The sequence below is a fragment of the Oncorhynchus nerka genome, linkage group LG10, assembly GCF_034236695.1.
Source record: "Oncorhynchus nerka isolate Pitt River linkage group LG10, Oner_Uvic_2.0, whole genome shotgun sequence".
Lineage (NCBI taxonomy): Eukaryota > Metazoa > Chordata > Actinopteri > Salmoniformes > Salmonidae > Oncorhynchus > Oncorhynchus nerka.
The window spans coordinates 45,764,901-45,788,060 of NC_088405.1; the positions used below are offsets into that span (position 1 = coordinate 45,764,901).

Consider the following 23,160-nt stretch of genomic DNA (forward strand, 5'->3'; position numbering starts at 1 on the left):
ATTTAGCCACAGTAATATTTCTAGATTAAGTGGGACTTTAAACTGCTGACATTTGATTGCATGGGGAGATGGGGGATGAATTATAGCACTGTTAATTTAACCATAAGAGTGAACTGAACAACATTAATAGTTCTTTACATTGTGTATCACAGATATGAGCAACCAAAGTGTGATGGCAACGCCAGAGCCCATCCCACCAAACCGAAGGACCATTACAGAAGCAGACATCTTCAAGGTGGGTCTTGGTAGATGAAGTCTACATGGTCTCTTTCCTCTTTCCTCTCCAGAACACATTGTGGAATCTTAATCCTAACCAACTTGTCTCTGACCCTAACTATGCTATGTAACTAATATATCACTATATAGTGATATTTTATTGTGTTAGAAAATAAGATAAAAATTGATTTAATTGTATGTTTTTTGTTAACAATCTACACGAAAAGACTATGTGAAAGTGGAAGAAGATTAATAGAAATTAAATAACTAAAATATAGTTGTTGCGTAAGTATTCAGCTCCCTGAGTCAATAGACGTTAGAAACAGCTTTGGCATTGATTACTGCTGAAAGTCTTCTTGGGTGTCTATAAGCTTTGAACAACTGGATTGTGTAATATTATTTTCAAAATTCTTTAAGCTCTGTCAATATGTTGGGGATCATGGATAGACAGCAATTGTCAAGTCTTGCCATAGATTTTCAAGCAGATTTAAGTCAAGACTGTAATTTGGCAACTCAGGAACATTCACTGTCTTCTTGGTAAGCAACTCCAGTGTAGATTTGGCCTTGTGTTGTAGTTTATTGTCCTACTGAAAGGTGAATTCCTCTCCCAGTTTCTGGTATAAAGCAGACTGAAGCAGGTTTTTCTCTAGGATTTTGCCTGTGCTTAGCTTCATCCCATTTATTTTGATCCTCAGTATTTGCAGATAACAAGGATACCCATACCATGACGCAGGCACCACCATGTTTGAAAATAACGAGGCAATTACTCAGTGATGTGTTGTGTTGGATTTGTTCCAAACATAAGGCTTTGCATTAGGCCAAAAAGTATATTCCTTTGCTGTGTTTTTGTTTCTTCAGTATTAATTTAGTACCTTGTTGCATACAAGATGCATGTTTTGGAATATTTTTATTCTTTATATTTGTATTCTTCTTTTCACTCTGTCATTTAGGTCATTATTGTGGAGTAACTACAATATTGTTGATCCATCCTCAGTTTTCTCCCATCACAGTCATTGAATGTTTTAAAATCACCAATTGCCTCATGGTAACACACCCTAAGCAGTTGAATTCCTGTCCTGCAGGTCAGTTCAGAAGGACGACTGTATCTTTGATGTGTCTGGGTGATTTAACCCTTGTGTGGAGTTCATGTTTTTGTTATTCACCCAATGTTTGCGGGTCTGATGGACCCACAACATGATTGGGTTTTTAAAACAATACAGCCGTAACAATTTACATAAAAATACTTCATACTTAGATGTTGGCTTATATCAATTACGAGGAATATAGACAACATACATGGTTCATATTAGCTATTTACCTCATCTAGATCACATGTATAAATAAAAGTGCTATTAGTTTAAAAAAAAATCCAGACATATGTGGATTAGATCACGTTTATCTTGAACAAATATAAATGAAACAAGATTTTCATCACTATTAATGTTTATTGCTATGAACTGAACAAATCGGAAGGACCCATTCTACATAAGGTATTTTATGGAAATGATAAATGAGACCCATTGAATACAAATGAAGGCTGTTCTACACACCACAGAGTTTTACTGTGTGTGTGTTGCAAACATATTTCTTGCACTTGATGCATGTGTACTGTGTCTTCCTGTCCTTCATGCGTCCACACACTTCTTGTTGCTACCGGCTGCAATCTAGAATGATGAAAACACTTAGTTCAGGAATTTTATTAACATCTCACTCACATATATAGTTACAGCAGGCCAAGGTAGGAGAGTCAGACACACACACATGCAACAACATCGCTCACACTTACTTCTGGTATTGAAGTTGTTGGTTCTGTGCGTCGGGCGGATGTGGCACCACCATCCTCCTCCTGAATCCCCCTCACGATGGCTGCAAAATCTGGGGTCCTTGGGATATGTTGCCTCCTCTGGATTTGAGGTCTTACCAATACCTTTTCCAGCTCCACTATGAAAGAGCTATCTCCTCTGGAGATTCCCTCTGTTCCAATCTGGGTTCAACGCCATCCAGATGACAAACGCATTTTATGCCGAGATGTCCAAGATGTTGAAGAATATCACAAGTGGCCAGTGTGGGGTTCTTATTTTGCAGCTGTAGCCAGTCACCAGCTTGTCTAAATTGTCCACCTCTCCTTTTCTGGCTTTTGATGTTCCTAGCTACAGATTCTCCCATCCCTATGGAGCGTACACATGAGTACCACATTTTTGTCTTTCTTTGGCATGTAGGACACTAGGGACGTGTCAGCCATGAACACAAACTTAGAGGAATTGATAGGCCTGTTCCGTGTATTCAACAGCTGAGGTGAGAGCTCTGGCTTGTTTTTTCGTACTGTTCCTGCCATCGTCAGATTCCTCTTGAGGAGCTGCAGTCCCAGCTTGTGTGAAGTAAAAAAGTGTAATGTATTGTCATACAAATCATGTATTGTAATAACATTGTGCAGGTTCACACACTACAAAGGGTAAAGAGTGCGTGAAAAGCTGGAGACAGGCAGACATGCAGGGAGACAGACAGGTTCTTGGTGCTATGTTGAAACAGTAAGCCCAGAGAGGAGGAAGACAGACTGAAGGCACACAGCAAACCTTTTTGTTTAATTTTTACTTGTTTTCACCTACACACACACACTTTTCCACACTTTTATTACCCTCGGGACCAGTGGACCCGAACACGACATATGTAATGTAAATGTGTAGGGGGGTGCACAGTGTGCATTCAATGAAAATGTTTTCTTTTACATGTTCTTCACAGAAAATGAGCCAAGGCCAATGAGTCTCAGGTTGAAAAAATTATGAATTGTATTTTTATTTGAGTAAACATTGAAAATGGGTCCCATATACCCAAACAACCCACAGCAAAATTATTAACTTGGCCATCCTTAAAGAGATATTCTGTGTCTGATTTGCTATTGTTACCAATCTACCAATCTTTATGAGGCTTTAGAATCTGTGCTTGAAATTCAATACTTGACTGAGGGACCTTACAGATGTTCTATCTATGGGGGACAGAGGAAGTGTTAGTCATTCGAAAATCACGTGATCCCCTATTATTTCACACAGAGTGAGTCCAACTTATTATGTGATTCGTTAAGCCAAATGTTATTCTGGAACTAATTTAGGCTTGCCTAAACAAAGGGGCTGAATACTTATGCAACAACTACATTTTAGTAATACAAAATCCACTTTGACCTATTTTGTGTAAATTGTTGACCAAAAATGGCAATTAAACCATTTGAATCTCACTTTGAAACACAATAAAATGTGAAGAAATCCAAGAGGTCTGAATACTTTTGCAAGGCACTGTAAATAAAATGTCACTCTAAGTAAAATATAATGAATATGTCACTATAAGGTTTAAAGATGATCACTAGCTAGGTTTCCATACAATTGGCGAAAGATTTTCATGCAAATGTTCTAAAGTCCATAAGAAATGATATGTGCATTATCCCACCAGATTTCCCGCTGATAAAAAGTTGTGTGATGACGTAGTGCACATGAAAGCACTTTTGCGCTTAAAGTTTCTGTGTACCGAATAAAAAAACGAATATGTTTCCATCCCATTTTACTCTACCGATGTAATTGTGCATGAAGGTAATCACTGTGCACTTAACCACCATAAGTTATAAACTTACGAAATAAATTATGAAGTTCATCATAACTTATTTGATCTGCCTTTAAATGCTTTTCCACATTGTGGTTGTGGTAGAACGTAATATATCATCTCGTGACTCCAAGTTTAATTCGACATGATGCGTTTCAACCTCAATTATGATTCTATTTAACCAACAAAAAAATTATCGTAACTTGTCTAGAGTATTCTGTTTTGTCGACATTTGGGAAATTTCACAGCCAAAATTGCAGTTTTTTTGCATTAGGTAATTAATCCGCATGAAATGGTTGGATGGAAACCTGGTTACTATAAGTAACATGTAAGTAATATAAGTAATATGTCAGTTTAGGTGACATTCTAATGAGACCATGTTGGTTTCACAGCAGTTTACCCTGTCTGCTGATCCCAACACAAGGGGCAGAAACACAGTGCCTGTGTGTGTGTCTTTGTTGACATCATTAGTGTTTATCCATGAAATGCTTGACGCAGGCTGGCTTGATATTTCCCACAACCCCTCACATTGTGTGTGTGTTTGTGTGTGATAGAGAGGAGACAGATGCTAATTAGTGAGGTATGTAATCAGGGACTAACAGGGAGAGATGTGAAATAGGCCGGTGACAGGAATCGCCAGTTGAGGATGGAAGTGAAACCGTATGTGTGAGAGAGGGAAAGATAATGAAGGACAGGAAGTATGGGGGATACTATGGATAGTTAGTGGAAGATGGATGGACGACAGGGATAGATAGGTGTGGGCAGGGGAAATCCCAAGAGGGACTCCTGGTTGTTTTTTTGTTTTTTTTAGTACAGGAATGCCATTCAGTACAGATTATATTGAAGTTAAAGTATCTGCGGTGAAAAAATTCCGTGTTTCCCATATGAAATTGTTACCAAAAGTACGTTGAGTTGGCTACAGGAAAATATTGTTGATACTTGACAGGAAATTACACCAATTACATATTGGTTACCTTACTCTGTAAGTAGTCTTTGGACAAATCTATGCTTTAGTTTTGTCACCTTTAGTTTCATTCACCTACAGCATTTTAGTCTAAAAACCAAAGTTAGCATTTGATGAGAGCAGCCAGGTTAAACAAAACCAAATCATGGATTGCTGTCTCTTCTTGTCTAAAGACTGCTTAATTAAAGGGTAAGGAAGAACATATGAAATGTTTTGAATTTGGGTGAACTATCCCTTCAATTCATCTGTAAACCCAGCCTCTAATGGGATGACAGCCATTTTAATAGTGTGTAAAATTCAGACCAAGGGAGCTTTGTCAGTAGTGTGTTTAGCGTTGGGCAGCTTTAGGTAAACAATGAAGCAGGAAAAATGGCATAATCTACTGATCTGGTTTAATAAGGCTCTTTTAGGAAAGCCGATTGACACTGCTTTCACAACTGTGTTAAAAGACGTCTGCCTTGAAAACAGCTTTCATTCTTATTCACACTCCAGGCAGCAGGCAGAAACAAATAAAAAATAATAAATATAATATTCTCAACACCAGACAGCCTCTGATACATGGGCTACATATAGACAGAGGGGCCCTGTTTCACTCACTCGGATGCTTTCTGCTTTCTCAGGTGACATAGTTTCAGCAGAGAGGTAGAGGCGAAGTGAGAGGGCTCACTCACACCAAAATGTGTCCAGAATACGCCCAATGCGTTTCTACAGGCTTAATAATATGCAACCCTAAGCTTGACGCTTGAGTATTGAGTTGCGTCTGTCAGTGAAAAGCATCTAAAATATGTGTGAAGATAATGTGTCTTGAGTATAATTTAAAATGTTGAGACAAGAATGGGAGGTGTGTGTAGCTAAAATATGGCAAATCTCTCTCCAGAAGGCATACACTCAGCTGTCCAGAATGCGCTCAGCTGTCTCCCTCTAATTCTTGCGCATTCATTGTGTGAATTATTTGCCCTTTGATTGTTTGTTTATTTTTGTAAATTCTCCATTACGTGTCAAAAGTAGGCCTGGTAAATGTACCATTAATCCCCATAATTTAGTTACGTTTTTTACATTTGATTTATTTCACCTTTATTTAACCAGGTAGGGTAGTTGAGAACACATTCTCATTTACAACGGTGACCTGGCCAAGATAAAGCATAGCAGTGCGACACAAACACCAACACAGAGTTACACATGGAATAAACAAACATACAGTCAATAACACAATAGAAAAGTCTATATACAGTGTGTGCAAATGAGGTAAGATAAGGGAGGTAAAGGCAATAAATAGGCTATAGTGGCAAAATAATTACAATATATAAATTAAACATTGGAGTGATAGATGTGCAGAAGGTGAATGTGCAAGTAGAGATACTGGGGTGCAAAGGAGCAAAAAATAATACAGTATGGGGATGAGGTAGTTGGATGGGCTATTTACAGATGGGCTATGTACAGGTGCAGTGAACTGTGAGCAGCTCTGACAGCTGGTGCTTAAAGTTAGTGAGGGAGATATGAGTCTCCAGCTTCAGTGATTTTTGCAATTTGTTCCAGTCATTGGCAATAGAGAACTTGAAGGAAAGGTGGCCAAATGAGGAATTGGCTTTGGGGGTGACCAGTGAAATATAACTGCTGGAGCGGGTGCCACGGGTGGGTGCTGCTATAGTGACCAGTGAGCTGAGATAAGGCGGGGCTTTACCTAGCAAAAACTTATAGATGACCTGGAGCCAGTGGGGTTGGCAACAAAATTAGGTGAGGGCTAGCCAACGAGAGCATGTCGCAATGGTGGGTAGTATATGGGGCTTTCGTGACAAAACGGATGGCACTGTGATAGACTGCATCCAATTTGCTGAGTAGAGTGTTGGAGGCTATTTTGTAAATGACATAGCCAAAGTCAAGAATCGGTTTTACGAGGGTATGTTTGGCAGCATGAGTGAAGGATGCTTTATTGCGAAATAGGAAGTTGATTCTAGATTTAATTTTGGATTGGAGATGCTTAATGTGAGTCTGCAAGGAGAGTTTACAGTCTAACCAGACACCAAGGTATTTGTAGTTGTCCACATATTCATTGGTCATTGGCATTGAAGCTCGTCTGGAGATTTGTTAACACAGTGTCTAAAGAAGGGCCAGAAGTATACAGAATGGTGTTGTCTGCGTAGAGGTGGATCAGAAGATCAGAGGAGGAGTAGGATAAGGGTATGGCTAAAGACTATAAGAACTGGTCGTTTTGTGTGTTCGGAACAGAGAGTAAAATGAGCAGGTTTCTCGGCACAGAAGAATAGATTCAAGGCATAATGTACAGACAAGGGTATGGTAGGATGTGAATACAGTGGAGGTAAACCTAGGCATTGAGTGACGATTAGAGAGGTATTGTCTCTAGAGACACCATTTAAACCATGTGAGGTCACCGCATGTGTGGGAGGTGGATAAGGCATAATGAGCAGGGCTGGAGGCTCTACAGTGAAATAAGACAATAATCACTAACCAAAACAGCAATGGACAAGGCATATTGACGTTAGGGAGAGGCATGCGTAGCCGAGTGATCATGGAGTCTTGTGAGTAGCTAGGCGGGCTGGAGACACGGCAATTCAGACAGCTAGTGGGCCGGGCTAGCAGGCTATCAGAAGGTCCTTAGGGGGACGTCGTGATGGAAGAGTCAGTTGTAGCCCCCTCGGGCAGTTACGTCGTCAGACCAGTTGTGATGGACCGGAAGGGCTATGTGTAGTAAAAGGGTCCTGGCCAATTGGCAAAATAGGTATTGTAGCCCAAGAAAATTGGCTGATGGACCTCTTCAGCTAACAGTCCGATATGCTCTAGACAGCTAGCAGGCCGCGGATAGCAGGCTAGCAGATGGGCATTCAGGGGACGTCGCGATGGAGGAGCTTGTTGAAAACCTCCTCAGGCGGTTTACATTGGTAGTCCAGTCGGGAAGGATCGGCGGGGTTGCGTATCGGCAGTAAGAGGAGTCCAGGCCAATTGGCAAAATAGGTATTGTTATTGTAGCCCAAGGAGTGGCTGATGGACCTAGCATAGGCTAGCTCCAGGCTAATTGGCGCCTACTTCGGGGCAGAGACATTAGCCAGGAGTAGCTACTCAGGTAGCAGCTAGCTAGCTGCGATGATCCAGGTGAAAAGGTTCAGAGCTCTGGGTTGAATTGCGCTGGTATGCTGTGGGTTGAATCGCGCTGTACAGATTCCGGTATGCTGTGAGTTGAATCGCGTTGCGCTGACTGGCAGGAGTTGTCCGGGCTAAAGGTTAGCTGATGACCGCTAGCAGTGGCTAGTAGCTAGTTAGCTGACTAGCTTCTGTTGGGGGTTCTAGTTCTAAAGTAAAAATAGCAGATCCATACCACATTGGGGAGGCGGGTTGCAGGAGAGTTTGTTGGAGTTGAGGGTAAAAAAATATTTTAAAAACATTTACGAAATATATGCGAAGAAAAAAGATATATACACGGGACACGACAAGACGAAGACAAAGACGCCTAACTGCTACGCCATCTTGGATTGTTTTCGTTAATTAACGCATGTAATGATTAGCCTACAGTAATTTACCGTTCTCCTTCTTTGAGTGGAAACTTTGTTTACAGAGTTCACAACATGCTACACTTGTGAGAAACACGTTTTCGTTTATTTCATAACCATCATTTACGAGTTCAGTAAATTTTTTAATGTTCTTTTGTTTGGAGTTAGAGCCGGCTCTAGCATTTTGGGGGCCCTAAGGAAGATATGGTTAGTGGGCACCCCAACTCACGGCAAAACATTTTATTGGCCCCCCTCTTAATGGTGGGTAGATTTTTGTTTAGAGTTCATTTTCTGCAATTCTACACATTTTGTCATGGGGACTAAAGAATATGTTACAGTTTTAAAGACCCAGTGCAGTCAAAAACATGATTTCTCTGTTTTTAAAATATACAGTGCCTTAAGAAAGTATTCACACCCCTTGACTTTTTCTGCATTTTGTTGTGTTGTGTGTGCCTGAATTTAAAACGGATTACATTTCCATTTTTTTTTGTCACCCCGTAATGTCAAAGTGGAAATATGTGTTTTGAAATATTTACAAATAAATAAAAATGAAAAGTATTGAGTCAATAAGTATTCAACCCCTTTGTTATGCAAGCATAAATAAATTCAGGAATAAAAACTTGCTTAACTTATGGCTTGGGGGCAGTATTTCGACATCTGGATGAGAAGCGTGCCCAATGTAAACTGCCTTTTATTCAGGCCCAGAAGCTAGGATATGCATATAATTGGTAGATGTGGAAACACTCTAAAGTTTCCAAAACTGTTAAAATATTGTCTGTGAGTATAACAGAACTGATATGGCAGGCGAAAACCGGAGGAAAATCCATCCAGGAAGTGGGATCTGGAGAGCCTTGCGGTTGAGGGTGGTGTAGTTGCCATACCAGGCTGTGATACAGGATGCTCTCGATTGTGCATCTGTAAAAGTTTGTCAGGGTTTTCGGTGACAGGCCAAATTTCTTCAGCCTCCTGAGGTTGAAGAGGCGCTATTGCACCTTCTTCACTACACTCTCTGTGTGGATGGACCATTTCAGTTTGTCTGTGATGTGTACACCCAGGAACTTAAAACTTCTTCACTGCTGTCCCTTCGGTGTGGATTTGGAGGTGCTCCCTCTGCTGTTTCCTGAAGTCCACGATCATCTCCTTTGTTTTGTTGACGTTGAGTGAGAGGTTGTTTTCCTGACACCACACTACGAGGGCCCTCATCTCCTTCTGGTAGGCTGTCTCGTCGATGTTGGTAATCAAGCTCACATCATTTGATGATTGAATTGGAGGCGTGCATGGCCACTCAGTCATGGGTGAACAGGGAGTACAGGAGAGGGCTGAGCACACACCCTTTTGGGGCACCAGTGTTGAGGTCAGTGAAGTGGAGATGTTGTTTCCTACCTTCATCTTTGTTAGTGATCCACGACGGTGGCACTGTATTATCCTCAAAGCGGGCAAAGAAGGTGTTGAATTTGTCTAGAAGCGTGACATCGGTATGCATGACGTAGCTTTTTTTGTTTTTGTAGTCCGTGATTTCATGTAGACCCTGCCACATACGTCTTGTGTCTAAAACTGTTGAATTGCGACTCTACCTTGTCCCGGTACTGGCATCTCACTTGTTTGATTTCCTTGCAGAGCGAATAACTACACTGTTTATATTCAACCATATCTTCAGACCTCTTTCCATGGTTAAATGCGGTGGATCGCGCTTTCAGTTTTACGCGAATGTCGCCATCCATTCACGGTTTCTGTTTAGGGTAGGTTTTAATGGTCACAGTGGGTACGACATCTCCAATGCAATTATTTATAAACGCACTCACCAAGTCAGCATATAGGTCAATATTGTCCTCTGAGGCTGATCGTGGCCTCCGATTGGCTTCCAATTGGTCAAACCAGCATTGAATGGTTCTCGTCACTGGTACATCCTGTTTGAGTTTCTGCCTATTAGCCAGGATGAGCAAGATGTTTTTGTGGTCGGATTTGCCGAAGGGAGGGCGGGGGAGGGCTTTGTATTAGAGGTCGGCCGATTAATCGGAATGGCCGATTAATTAGGGCCGATTTCAAGTTTTCATAGCAATCGGAAATCTGTATTTTTGGATGCCGATATTTTTTTTTTACAACTTTATTTAACGAGGCATGTCAGTTAAAATCAATACACAGAAGTACATATTTTTACACCTGCATATTTAGCTAAAAGAAAGGTTAGCAGACAATATTAACCAGGTGAAATTGTGTCACTTCTCTTGCGTTCATTGCACGCAGAGTCAGGGTATATGCGACAGTTTGGGCCGCCTGGCTCATTGCAAACTAATTTGCCAGAATTTTACGTAATTATGACATAACATTGAAGGTTGTGCAATGTAACAGCAATATTTAGACTTAGGGATGCCACCCGTTAGATAAAATACCGAACGGTTCCGTACTTCACTGAAATAATAAACGTTTTGTTTTTGAAATGATAGTTTCCCGATTCGACCATATTAATAACCTAAGGCTCGTATTTCTGTGTGTTATTATGTTATAATTAAGTCTATGATTTGATATTTGATAGAGCAGTCTGACTGATCGATGGTAGGCACCAGCAGGCTCATTCAAACAGCACTTTCGCGCATTTTGCCAGCAGCTCTTTGCTGTGCTTCAAACATTGAGCTGTTTATGACTTCAAGCCTATCAACTCCTGAGATTAGGCTGGTGTAACCGATGTGTAATGGCTAGCTAGTTAGCGGGGTGCGTGCTAATAGCGTTTCAAACGTCACTCGCCCTGAGACTTGGAGTAGTTGTTCCCCTTGCTCTGCAAGGGCCGCGGCTTTTGTGGAGCGATGGGTAACGATGCTTCGAGGGTGGCTGTTGTCGATGTGTTCCTGGTTCGAGCCCAGGTAGGGGCGAGCTATACTGTTACACTGGCAATACTAAAGTGCCTATAAGAACATCCAATAGTCAAAGGTATATGAAATACAAATTGTATATAGAGAAATAGTCCTATAATTCCTATAATAACTACAACCTAAACTTCTTACCTGGGAATATTGAAGACTCGTGTTAAAAGGAACCACCAGCTTTGATATGTTCTCATGTTCTGAGCAAGGAACTTAAACGTTAGCTTTCTTACATAGCTCATATTGCACTTTTACTTTCTTCTCCAACACTTTTTGCATTATATAAACAAAATTGAACATGTTTAATTATTTATTTGAGGCTAAATTGATTTTATTGATGTATTATATTAAGTTAAAATAAGTGTTCATTCAGTATTGTTGTAATTGTCATTATTACAAATACATTTAAAAAATCGTCCAATTAATCTGCTTTTTTTGGTCCTCCAATAATTGGTATCGGTATCGGCGTTGAAAAATCATAATCGGTTAACCTCTACTTTGTATGCATCGCGGAAGAATTAGCCCTATTGTTTGATAAAATTTACATAGCATTGTTCTCAAATTTGCTTTGCTAAAATCCCCAGCTACAATAAATGCAGCCTCCAGATATACAGTTTCCAGTTTACATAGAGTCAATGTCCAGTCTTGAGGCTGTAATCGCTGCCAAATGTGCTTCAACAAAGTAAAGGATTAAAGTAAAGGATCTGAATATTTATGTAAATGTGAAAATTCAGTTTTTTATTTTTAATACATTTGCAAAAAAACAAAACATTTTGCTTTGTCATTATGGAGTATTGTGTGTAGATTGATGAGGGGAAAAAACTATTTAATCCATTAGAATAAGGCTGTAACCAGTGGTGATAAAAGTGCCCAATTGTCATACTTGAGTAAAAGTAGACACCTTAATAGAAAATTACACAATTAAAAGTGAAAGTGAAAGTCACCAAGTGAAATTCTACTTGAGTAAAAGTAAAAGTATTTGGTTTTAAATATACTTAAGTATGAAAAGTAAATGTAATTGCTAAAATATACTTATATACTAGTATAAGTATATATACTTAATATACTTAGTATCAAAAGTGAAAGTTTAAATAATTTCAAATTCTAATCTCAAATTCTTTATATTAAGCAAACCAGACGGAGCAATCTTGTTTTTTAAATTTACGGATAGCAAGGGGCACACTCTAACACTCAGATATAATTTACAAACAAAGCATTTGCGTTTAATGAGTCCGCCAGATCAGATGCAGTAGGGATGAGCAGGGAGTTTTTCTTTAAGTGCATGAATTATACAAGTTTCCTGTCCTGCTAAGCATTCAAAGTAATTTTGGATGTCAGGGAAAATGTGTGGAGTAAGAAGTACATTATTTTCTTCAGGAATGTCGTAAAGTACAGGTAACAGTAATCAAAGATATAAATAGTCAAGTAAATTACAGATACCCCCAAAAACTACTTAAGTAGTACTTTAAAGTATTTTTACTTAAGTACTTTACACCACTGGCTGTAATGTAAGAAAATGTGGAAAAAGTCAAGGGGTCTGAATACTTTCTGAATGCACTGTATTCTCTGAACATTCTGAGAATATTTCTGATGTCACACCAAATTCTAAATATGAAATTATATAGAACCACTTGGGAACTTGTATGGTACGTTCTGCGAAAATACCGAAATTCCCCTAAAAGAATGCTGTTTCTTTACTTTCTTGGAAGCTTTTTTTAAACCTCCCAGTTTTTGTGAACAATCCCCCATTTTTTTTGCAAAAAGTAATGAACAGTTTCAATATTTCTCCATGCCGTGTTGCATTATTCAAGTGTATTTAACGTCTGTGCAGCATGAGTGGGGAGCTAACAATGCAGTCCAGACAGCTCTGGAAATGAATGATTAAGTGGAGCAGGCACTTTGCTCTTCACTGTAAAGGGGCTCTGCTAATACAGACATGATCCTCTTAATCACGTGAGACACATTTGACAGAAGTACCAAACGTAACCAAATTCAAGTACCGAACCATATTTTTTTGTATTGAAAAAGTACAGAAGTTTCAGTATATCATGCACTATTCCAAAGTGAATATTGTTGTTGCTGATTGTCCTGTCGCCTTGACAATCTTATATGTTGTTTATGTTACCGTAAAAGCACCAACAGGGGTAAACTTTGACCACAAGTGATCAAAAATGTCATCATTTTATAAAAAATGTATTTATCCTTCTAGACCTTGCAAGCAATTACAATGCCTTACAAAAGTATTAATCCACCCTGGCATTTTTAAATTTTTTTGCATTACAACCTGTAATTTAAATAGATTTTTATTTGGATTTTATGAAATAAATATACACAAAATATTCCAAATTGGTGAAGTGAAATTTAAAAACTGACTTGTTTAAAAAAATTCAAAAAATGTACAAAGGAAAAATGGTGTGTGTATTCACCCCCTTTGCTATGACTGCCCTAAATAAGATCTGGTGCAACCAATTACCTTCAGAAGTCACATAATTAGTTAAATAAAGTCCACCTGTGTGCAATCTAAGTGTCACATGATCGGTCACATTATCTTAGTAAATATACACCAGTTCTGAAAGGCCCAGAGTTTTCAACACCAAGCAAGCGGCACCATGAAGACCAAGGAGCTCTCCAAACAGTCAGGGACAAATTTGTGGAGAAGTACAGATCAGGGTTGGGTTATAAAGAAATATCAGGAACTTAACATCCCATGGAGCACCATTAAATCCATTATAAAAAGGTGGAAAGACTATGGCACCACAACAAACCTGCCAAGAGAGGGCCACCCACCAAAACTCCCGGACCAGGCAAGGAGGACATTAATCAGAGAGGCAACAAAGAGACTAAAGATAACCCTGAACGAGCTGCAAAGTGGAGATTAGAGTATCTGTCCACAGGACCCCTTTAGGACACTCCACAGAGCTGGGCTTTACGGAAGAGTGTCCAGAAAAAAGCCATTGCTTAAAGAAAAAAAGAAGCAAACACATTTGGTGTTAGCCAAAAGGCATTTTGGAGACTCCCCAAACATATGGTCAGATGATACTAAAATTGAGCTTTTTGGCCATGAAGGAAAACACTATGTCTGGCACAAGCCCAACACCTCTCATCACCCCGAGAACCACATCACCACAGTGAAGCATGGTGGTGGCAGCATCAATCTGTGGGGATGTTTTTCATCGGCAGGGACTGGAAATCTGGTCAGAATTGAAGGAATGGTGTATGGCGCTAAATACAGGGAAATTCTTTAGGGAAACCTGTTTGTCTTCCAGAGATTTGAGACTGGGACAGAGGTTCACCTTCCAGCAGGACAATAACACTAAGCATACTGCTAAAGCAACACTCGAGTGGTTTAAGGGAAAACATTTAAGTGTGTTGGAATGGCCTAGTCAAAGCCCAGACCTCAATCCAATTAACAATCTGTGGTATGACTTAAAGATTGCTGTACACCATTGGAACTCGTCCAACTTGAATGAGCTGGAGCAGTTTTACCTTGAAGAATGGGCAAATATCATACTGGTTAAACATGCCAATCTTATAGAGACATACCCCAAGAGACTTGCAGCTGTAATTCCTGCAAAAGCTGCCACTACAAAAGGGGAGGGGTGAATAGTTATGCACGTAAGGCAACAAAATAGGAAAAATGCCAAGGGGGTGAATACTTTCACAAGCCACAGTAGTTACCAAATGAAAAACTAAAACATTTACGATGATGTTTGTGTTAACATGAAGGAATTAAAAAGAATCTCTATTTTGTATACTAGTGGTGCTGAAAATGTGGACTCAATAGTAAAACATTCAAACATTCGTGATAAAATTGGATTGTCAGTTTGATCTTGATGGATTTTTGGTCATTTTCAATGAAGCTGACTACTTTAAACGCCTTCTTCTCCAGAACCGCTAGACCGATCAGCACTAAATGTTTCAAGATTCTTGCTCATACAATATGGCGGCAATAAGCAAATGAGCTTGTGCGAAAACATTTCTGTTCAACAGCGCCCCCATGTGGCCGAAGTGAACCATAGTTTACACATTAGCTAGACTCATATCCTTTAGCATGTGTGCCAAATGTAATCACTCTGAGTCAAACAGATCAAGAGATATAAACATGTGCCCGATATAGCTCCACCGTGTCTTCAATGTGAATATATTTGCATTTGTTGAGTCTTGACAGTGTTTCGAACATGTGTACCAAGTTTGGTTACAATGAGAATATCTGTCCGATTCATACGCATGAGTGTGCCAGACCACACCCACATTAATGTTTATTGGTGAGTATTAGCCATGATGTTTGACATACTAGTCTGGAAAATATTGGGTTCAGAGACCTTGGTACATACACTGAGTGTACAAAACATTAAGAACACCTTTTTCCATGACATGGACTGCAAAGCTGAATCCAGGTGAAGCTATGATTCCTTACTGATTTCACTTGTTAAGAAATCTCCTCCTGAACCACTGGACCGATCTGTATGAACCTTGACATATGGCATCTACACTGGGTGTACAAAACATTAAGAAAACCGTCCTAATATTGAGTTGCACCCACTTTGCCCTCATAACAGCCTCAAATTGTCAGGGGAATGGACTCGACAAGGTGTCAAAAGCGTTCACCAGCGATGCTTTCCACTGGGATGCTGGCCCATGTTGACTCCAATGCTTCCCACAGTTGTGTCACCTACTACCATACCCTGTTCAAAGGCACTTCTATTATTTGTCTTGCCCATGCACCCTCTTAATGACACACAGGGTATCTTCCCAGATACCGTAGACCCACTCCTATTCGCATACCGCCCCAACAGATCGTCAGATGACGCAATCTCAATCACACTCTACACTGCCCTTTCTCACCTGGACAAAAGGAACGCTTATGTGAGAATGCTCATTGACAACAGCTCAGCATTCAACACCATTAGCACCCACGAAGCTCATCACTAAGCTAAGGACCCTGTGACTATACACCTCTCTCTGCATTTGGAACTCAGACTTCCTGACTGGCCGCCCCCAGGTGGTAAGGGTAGGCAACAACACGTCTGCCACGCTGATCCTCAACACTGGAGCCCCTCAGGGGTGTCTACTTAGTCACCTCCTGTACTCCCTATTCACCCACGACTGTGTGGCCAAACACATCTCCAATACCATCATTAAGTTTGCCGACGGCACAACAGTAGTAGGCCTGATCACCGACAACGATGAGACAGCCTATAGGGAGGAGGTCAGAGAACTGGCAGTGTGATGCCAGGACAACAACCTCTCCCTCAGTGATAGCAAGACAAAGGAGCTGATAGTGGACTACACGAAAAGCCGGGCCAAACAGGCTCCCATTAACATCGACGGGGCTGTGGTGGAGTGGGTCGAGAGTTTCAAGTTCCTTTGTGTCCACATCACCAACGATCTATCATGTTCCAAACACATCAAGACAGTCGTGAAGAGGGCACAACAAAACCTTTTCCCCCTCAGTAGACTGAAATTATTTGGCATGGGTCCCCAGATCCTCAAAAATGTCTACAGCTGCACCATCGAGAGCATGGTTGCATCACCGCCTGGTATGGCAACTGCTCGGCATCTGACCATAAGGCACTACAAAGGGTAATGCGTACGGCCCAGTACATCACTGGGTCCAAGCTTCCTGAGAATCCAAGACCTATATAATAGACAGTGTCAGAGGAAAGCCCATAAAATTGTCAGAGACTCCAGTCACCCAAGTCATAGACTGTTTTCTCTGCTACCACACGACAAGCGTTACCGGAGCGCAAAGTCTTTTGGATCAAATGGCTCCTTAACAGCTTCTACACCAAAGCCATAAGACTGCTGAACAATGAATCAAATGGCCACCGGACTATTACATTGACCCTCACCCCATTTGTTTTGTACTCTGCTGCTACTCGCTGTTTATTATCTATACATACTCACTTCACCCCTACCTACATATACAAATTACCTCTAACCTGTACCCCCACACGCTGACTCGGTAGCGGTAGCCCCTGTATATAGCCTCGTTATTGTTATGTTGTTGTGTTAGTTAAAAAAAAAAATCTTTAGTTTATTTGGTAAATATTTTCTTAACTCTTCTTGAATTGCACTGTTATTGAATTGAATTGCACCTGTTATGGCTGCAACCCTTTTTTCTCAATTTCCCGCCTGAAGACATACCCAAATCTAACTGCCTGTAGCTCAGCCCCAGAGGCAAGGATATGCATATTCTTGGTATCATTTGAATGGAAACATTCTGAAGTTTGTGGAAATGTTAATTGAATGTAGGAGAATATAACACAGTAGATCTGGTGGAAGAAATGAGAAAGAAAGAGCATACGTTTTCTGTTTTTTATTGTTGTAGTATCATCTTTCACATGGACTAGAATAGCCACACAGTCTGATAGCATGCTGGAGATAATTTTGATGGATAACACAAGAGGGCATCTGTAGGTGTGCACAGTTTGAGACTGATAACTTCAGGAATGGGTGAGCTACATGACATTTAGCATGAAGTCACCCAGGTGTCCCACACAAGTTGCCCAAATGTACCCAAGTGGCCGAATTGGTGAAATTACCTATAACTATATACAGCAGTGCAAATAACTATATACAACATATCAAAAAGCAATTCTAACACACACACACGCAAACAAATGTTTTAAAAAAAAAAAAAAATTGAAAAAAAAAAAAAAAAAAAAACAGTACACACCCCTTGGAAGTCCTCGTCATAATATTTTGCTGCCTGTGCCATGTCCCATAGCAGTCTCTTTCTGATGTAAAGCAGAGGCAAACTGAACAAGTGGTCCATTTCATGCGACACAGAACACAATGACGCCTCCATGCTGTGCCCTTTTGGCTCTGAGGCACAGTCATGCCTGCAGTAATGAACTGTGGCATATGAACACCACTGGGAGCACAGGTAGAGCGGGCAACTTGGCACCGGGGCCTCCCAGTCAGAGTCGCTATCACTGTGAAAGAAAACATTAAAAAAATATTTGTATTGTATGAGCCTTTTATCATCACATAAAATAAACAGATATGTATTGATTGTATAGAGCAGAGGGAACAGTCACTAAGGTGTTCCATTCAACTCCGGCCATTGTTGTGTGTATATATATATATATATATATATATATATATATATATATATATATATATATATATACACACACCCAAACAAACCAACACACACACACAAAAACAAACTACACATTTCATTGCAAAAAAAAAAATATATATATATATATATATTTTTATATTTCATAAAACGGCATTAGCACTTACCCGTCCAGAAGTACGTCCTGTCCTTGCAGAAACAGCTCCTCAGTTCGTTTGAATCATAACACTCCAAGATTCGTCAAACAAAAAATCTGTCTCACTTTCACTTTTACTTTAGAGTTTGACTTCGCTTTACATGAAGTATTCGCCAGGATATCTTCAATGACATCGTTGAAACTACAACTTTCCGAAATACAGCTGCGCGTAAAAAGCCTTACAGCAACCCCTCTGATCGTCAAGGCGAAAAATGGAGTTCCCTGCGCGTGCGATTACAACCAAGGCATTGTGGTCCAACCCCAAACCATTACATACTGGCGTTTACCTCAACTCATTGGCTATCTACCCAGCTAGATTTCAAGAAGATCAGTGGTCATTGGGCAGATTTGGCAACAAAATAAATATGTCAAGCCCTGTGTGGTAGGAATAGGTTAATTACCCGGAATGTCACTAGTATGCTTCCCTTCTGTGAACCACCCTACTCCATTCTTTACTGTCCAATGTTCAATAGGTCTACTCATTGCTGAAGAATGAATCCTTATCCGACAAGTACTAGATGGTAGATGATTGTGGCTATAACATGCTGGCAACATTGCCTCTTTCTAAACCATTGTTAACTTTCATGACTGGAATTAATCAAATTGTACAGACGATAAAAGCTCATATAGTGTAGAAGCAAGTCTATCTAAATATTTGAAAATGGACCTATTCCACCTGATAGGTACAGTTGAAGTCGGAAGTTTACAAACACCTTCGCCAAATACATTTAAACTGAGTTTTTCACAATTCCTGACATTTAAGTAAGAATTCCATTTTAGGTCAGTTAGGATCACCACTTTATTTTAAGATTGGGAAAAGTCAGAATAATTAGTAGAGAGAATGATTTCTTCCAGCTTTTATTTCTTTCATCACATTCTCAGTGGGTCAGAAGTTTACATACACTCAATTAGTATATGGTAGAATTTCCTTTAAATTGTTTAACTTGGGTCAAAATTTTTGGGTAGCCTTCCACAAGCTTCCCACAATAAGTTGGGTGAATTTTGGCCCATTCCTCCTGACAGAGCTGGTGTAACTGAGTCAGGTTTGTAGGATCCTTGCTTGCACAAGCTTTTTCAGTTCTGCCTACAGATTTTCTAAAGCATTGAGGTCAGGACTTTGTGATGGCCACTCCAATACCTTGACTTTGTTGTCCTTAAGATATTTGCCACAACTTTGGAAGTATGCCTGGGGTCATTGTCCATTTGGAAGACACATTTGCAACAAATCTTTAACTTCCTTACTGATGTCTTGAGATGTATATATCCACATTATTTTCGTGCCTCATGACGCCATCCATTTTATGAAGCATTATGTTCTTCGGCTTGCAAGCCTCCCCCTTTTGCCTCCAAACATAACGATGGTCATTATGGCCAAACAGTTCTATTTTTGTTTCATCAGACAAGAGGACATTTCTCAAAATCTTTGTCCCCATGTGTAGTTGCAAACCGTAGTCTGGCATTTTATGGCGGTTTTGGAGCACTTGCTTCTTCCTTGCTGAGCGGCCTTTCAGCTTATATCGATATAGGACACGTTTTACTGTGGATATAGATATCTTTGTATCTGATTCCTCCAGCATCTTCACAAGGTCCTTTGCTGTTGTTCTGGGATTGATTTGCTCTACTCGCAACAAAGTTTGTTTATCTCTAGGAAACAGAACACGCCTCCTTCCTGAGCGGTATGACAGCTGCGTGGTCCCATGGTGTTTATACTTGCGTACTATTATTCGTACAGATGAACGTGGTACCTTCAGGCATTTGGAAATTGCTCCCAAGGATGAACCAGACTTGTGGAGGTCTTCACTTTTTTTCTGAGGTTTTGGCTGATTTTCCCATGATGTCAAGCAAAGAGTCACTGAGTTTGAAGGTAGGCCTTGAAATATATCCACAGGTACACCTCCAAATGTCTCAAATGATGTCAATTAGCCTATTAGATGCTTCTAAAGCCATGGCATCATTTTCTAGAATTTTCCAAGCTGTTTAAAGGCACAGTCAACTTAGTGTATGTAAACTTCTGACCCATTGGAATTGTGATACAGTTAATTATAAGTTAAATAATCTGTCTGTAAACAATTGTTGGAAAAGTTATCTGTGTCATGTACAAAGTAGATGTCCTAACCAACTTGCCAAAACTATAGTTTGTGAACAAGAAATTTGTGGAGTGGTTGAAAAACGAGTTTTAATGACTCCAACCTAAGTCTATGTAAACTTCCGACTTCAACTGTAAATCATAAATCAGACAGTCAATGATATGATAACATAAAAGTAACCTAACTTTTCAAAACACATTTCCACCACTGTTATTGTTGGAAAAGGTAGCTAGCGTTTATACATTTATCGAGAGCCCTGAAAAGTTAATCATGACGCTGTCACTGACTGACTTTGAGGAGAAGGCAGTCAAACCACATGGGGACAATTTGTACAAAGTGAGAATTCAGTGGAGAGAATGCATCTGTGATCAGTTTTACCATCTTACCAGCTTCCCCCCTTATAGGCCTTAGCTAGGTGGCTAACACGTTAGCTGCCTGCCATTATCTTTTTAGCCTTAAGACATCATGATGCTGCCACAAATGAATGCTCATGAATGTCAAAGCTTCCGCCAGACAGGCTATTGAAATGTTGATAACGTTACTATTGAAGTCTGACACTATCCACTCTCTCAATGATATAAAACTGCTTACAAAAACACCAATCAATCATTTGTTATTTTGTTACTAACATTAGCTTGATATCCATCTCCGGTTCATTGTAGCTAGCTAGCTTACATACCATCAGAGATAATACTGCTACAAATACCAACAAACCCATTTGATTGAAATCTTTACTTTGAACACAAACACGTTAACTGGCACAACGTTCACATGCTTACCTTGATACCCACTTTGCTCACGGACAACCATGCAAATGTCAGATTTTCGGTTGTCTGATAAACTTTCACTGGGCAACATACTGTGCAGGCGTCAGCACTGTTTTTACTGTGACACTGTTAGAAAAACACTTTAATTTATTGAATGTGGCCGTTGAAGATGTTCACTAAATTATCTATAACAGACACTTACAAATATAAATATACGTAACTTTTTCTCATTGTGATAAAATTTGAGTGGATATAGGCAAATGCCCAACATGTTTTAAGCATCATAACATGCACAAGTGGCTCAAATAATTCCCATGGATCCAATAGCATACTTTCTTTCGTTTGTGCTTTAGAATCCTCCTGCCTCATGTTAATGACCCTGTTTCAGTTAAACCCTCAGTTTAACTGCATCCATTTATGTCACTCTGTAGCAGAAATATCCAATCAAGACAAGTTGCCACAATTAATACACAACCAGAAATTGAATGTAGGTTATTAGTTCATGTACGTACTTTTTGCCATATTTTGACCATTATAAAATCATTCACTAAATCTAAACCCAAGGATCAACAACTCTCTATCTTTCTTTTTCCTGAGGTCTTTAAACCTCCCTACTTTCAACCTGCTGTCTTGCCTTTCGATCACCATGTATATCTAATACCTTTTCCATCTTGCAATCTACAGCAATGAGTTGTAATACAGCAAATCTTTATAGCGCTTGTTGATTTAATGAATAAGTCCTGCCCTATTTTCAATTCAATTCCAGTGTGTGTATGTGTGTGTTTATGTTTATGAGTGACTGTGTGTGTCTGTGTGCCTACATCTGTATTTTTTACAATTTTTGATGATGTTGACTACTTTAAACATCTTCTTCCTCAGAACCGCTGGACTGATCAGAACCAAATGTGGTATTTGCACAATTTTCCCAAACTCTAGCTGAAACAATATGTCCGCTATGAGCCAATAAGCTTGCATGAATGTTTTTTCCTGACCAGCAGCGCAACAACGTTGCCAAAGTCAACCATATTTGACAGGTTATTGAGACTCATATCCTTGAGCATGTGTGCCAAATTTCATCACTCTGAGTCAAACAAATCAAGAGCCATAAACATGTGCCTGTTATAGTGTCACCGTGTGGTCTATATGAATGTGCTTGCATATGTTGAGGCTTCACATTATTTGGAACATGTGTACCAAGTTTCGTTATAATACAAATATCCGTGACTGATTTATATTAATTTGTGACAGACCACTCCCACTTGAGTGTTTATTGGTCAGTTGCAGCCATGTTGTTTGACATACAAGCCTGGATTATAGTGCCTTTACAGACCTTGGTCCATAGATGCTATTTATCAGGTTTTGTGACAATCGGTAATTCGGTGCCAGCGGAATAGCGTTTGAAGTGTTTTTGACAAAATTCAAAATGGTGGAAAATCCATCATGGCGGACTTTATGGATTTTGAGGCAAATTTGTTCCATGTGAGGAACGGGACATATGGACTACATCTCATGGTCTTACGGGGTGCGTGGGCTGACCTTTCAAAGTTAGCATTTTCAATCGCTTGTTATAGTGCCACCATATGGTCAATTGGCATGGTATTGCATGAGAGAGTGTGGCCCTTGAGCCTTTACCATATTGCTAAATTGCACAGTCTTGAGCCTTTTGATCTCACAGGATTTTTACATTTTTCACCAAAATTTCAGAAAAAGGGACATCATAATAATAATACAAATAATGAACTGGAACAAATACAATAGAGTTTCACCAGCTTTGCTGCTGAACCAATAATAATAATAATAATAATAATAATAATCAACGGCAACAAATAGAATAGGGTTCCACCAGCTTCGCTACTTGAACCCTTAATAATGATAATGAACACCAACAAATAAA

At 39.8% G+C, this 23,160-nt stretch overlaps 1 protein-coding gene across 3 annotated transcripts in view; it reads left to right on the top strand.

The window, feature by feature from the left end:
* The window catches only part of smoc2 (SPARC related modular calcium binding 2), an 85,802-nt gene that overhangs the window by 51,148 nt on the left and 11,494 nt on the right, over positions 1–23,160 (top strand). For all 3 annotated transcript variants that reach the window (XM_029670024.2, XM_029670026.2, XM_029670025.2), the window contains one exon: positions 153–235. In XM_029670024.2, coding sequence (XP_029525884.1) covers positions 153–235 — 83 coding nt within the window. The remainder of the gene's footprint in view (positions 1–152; positions 236–23,160) is intronic.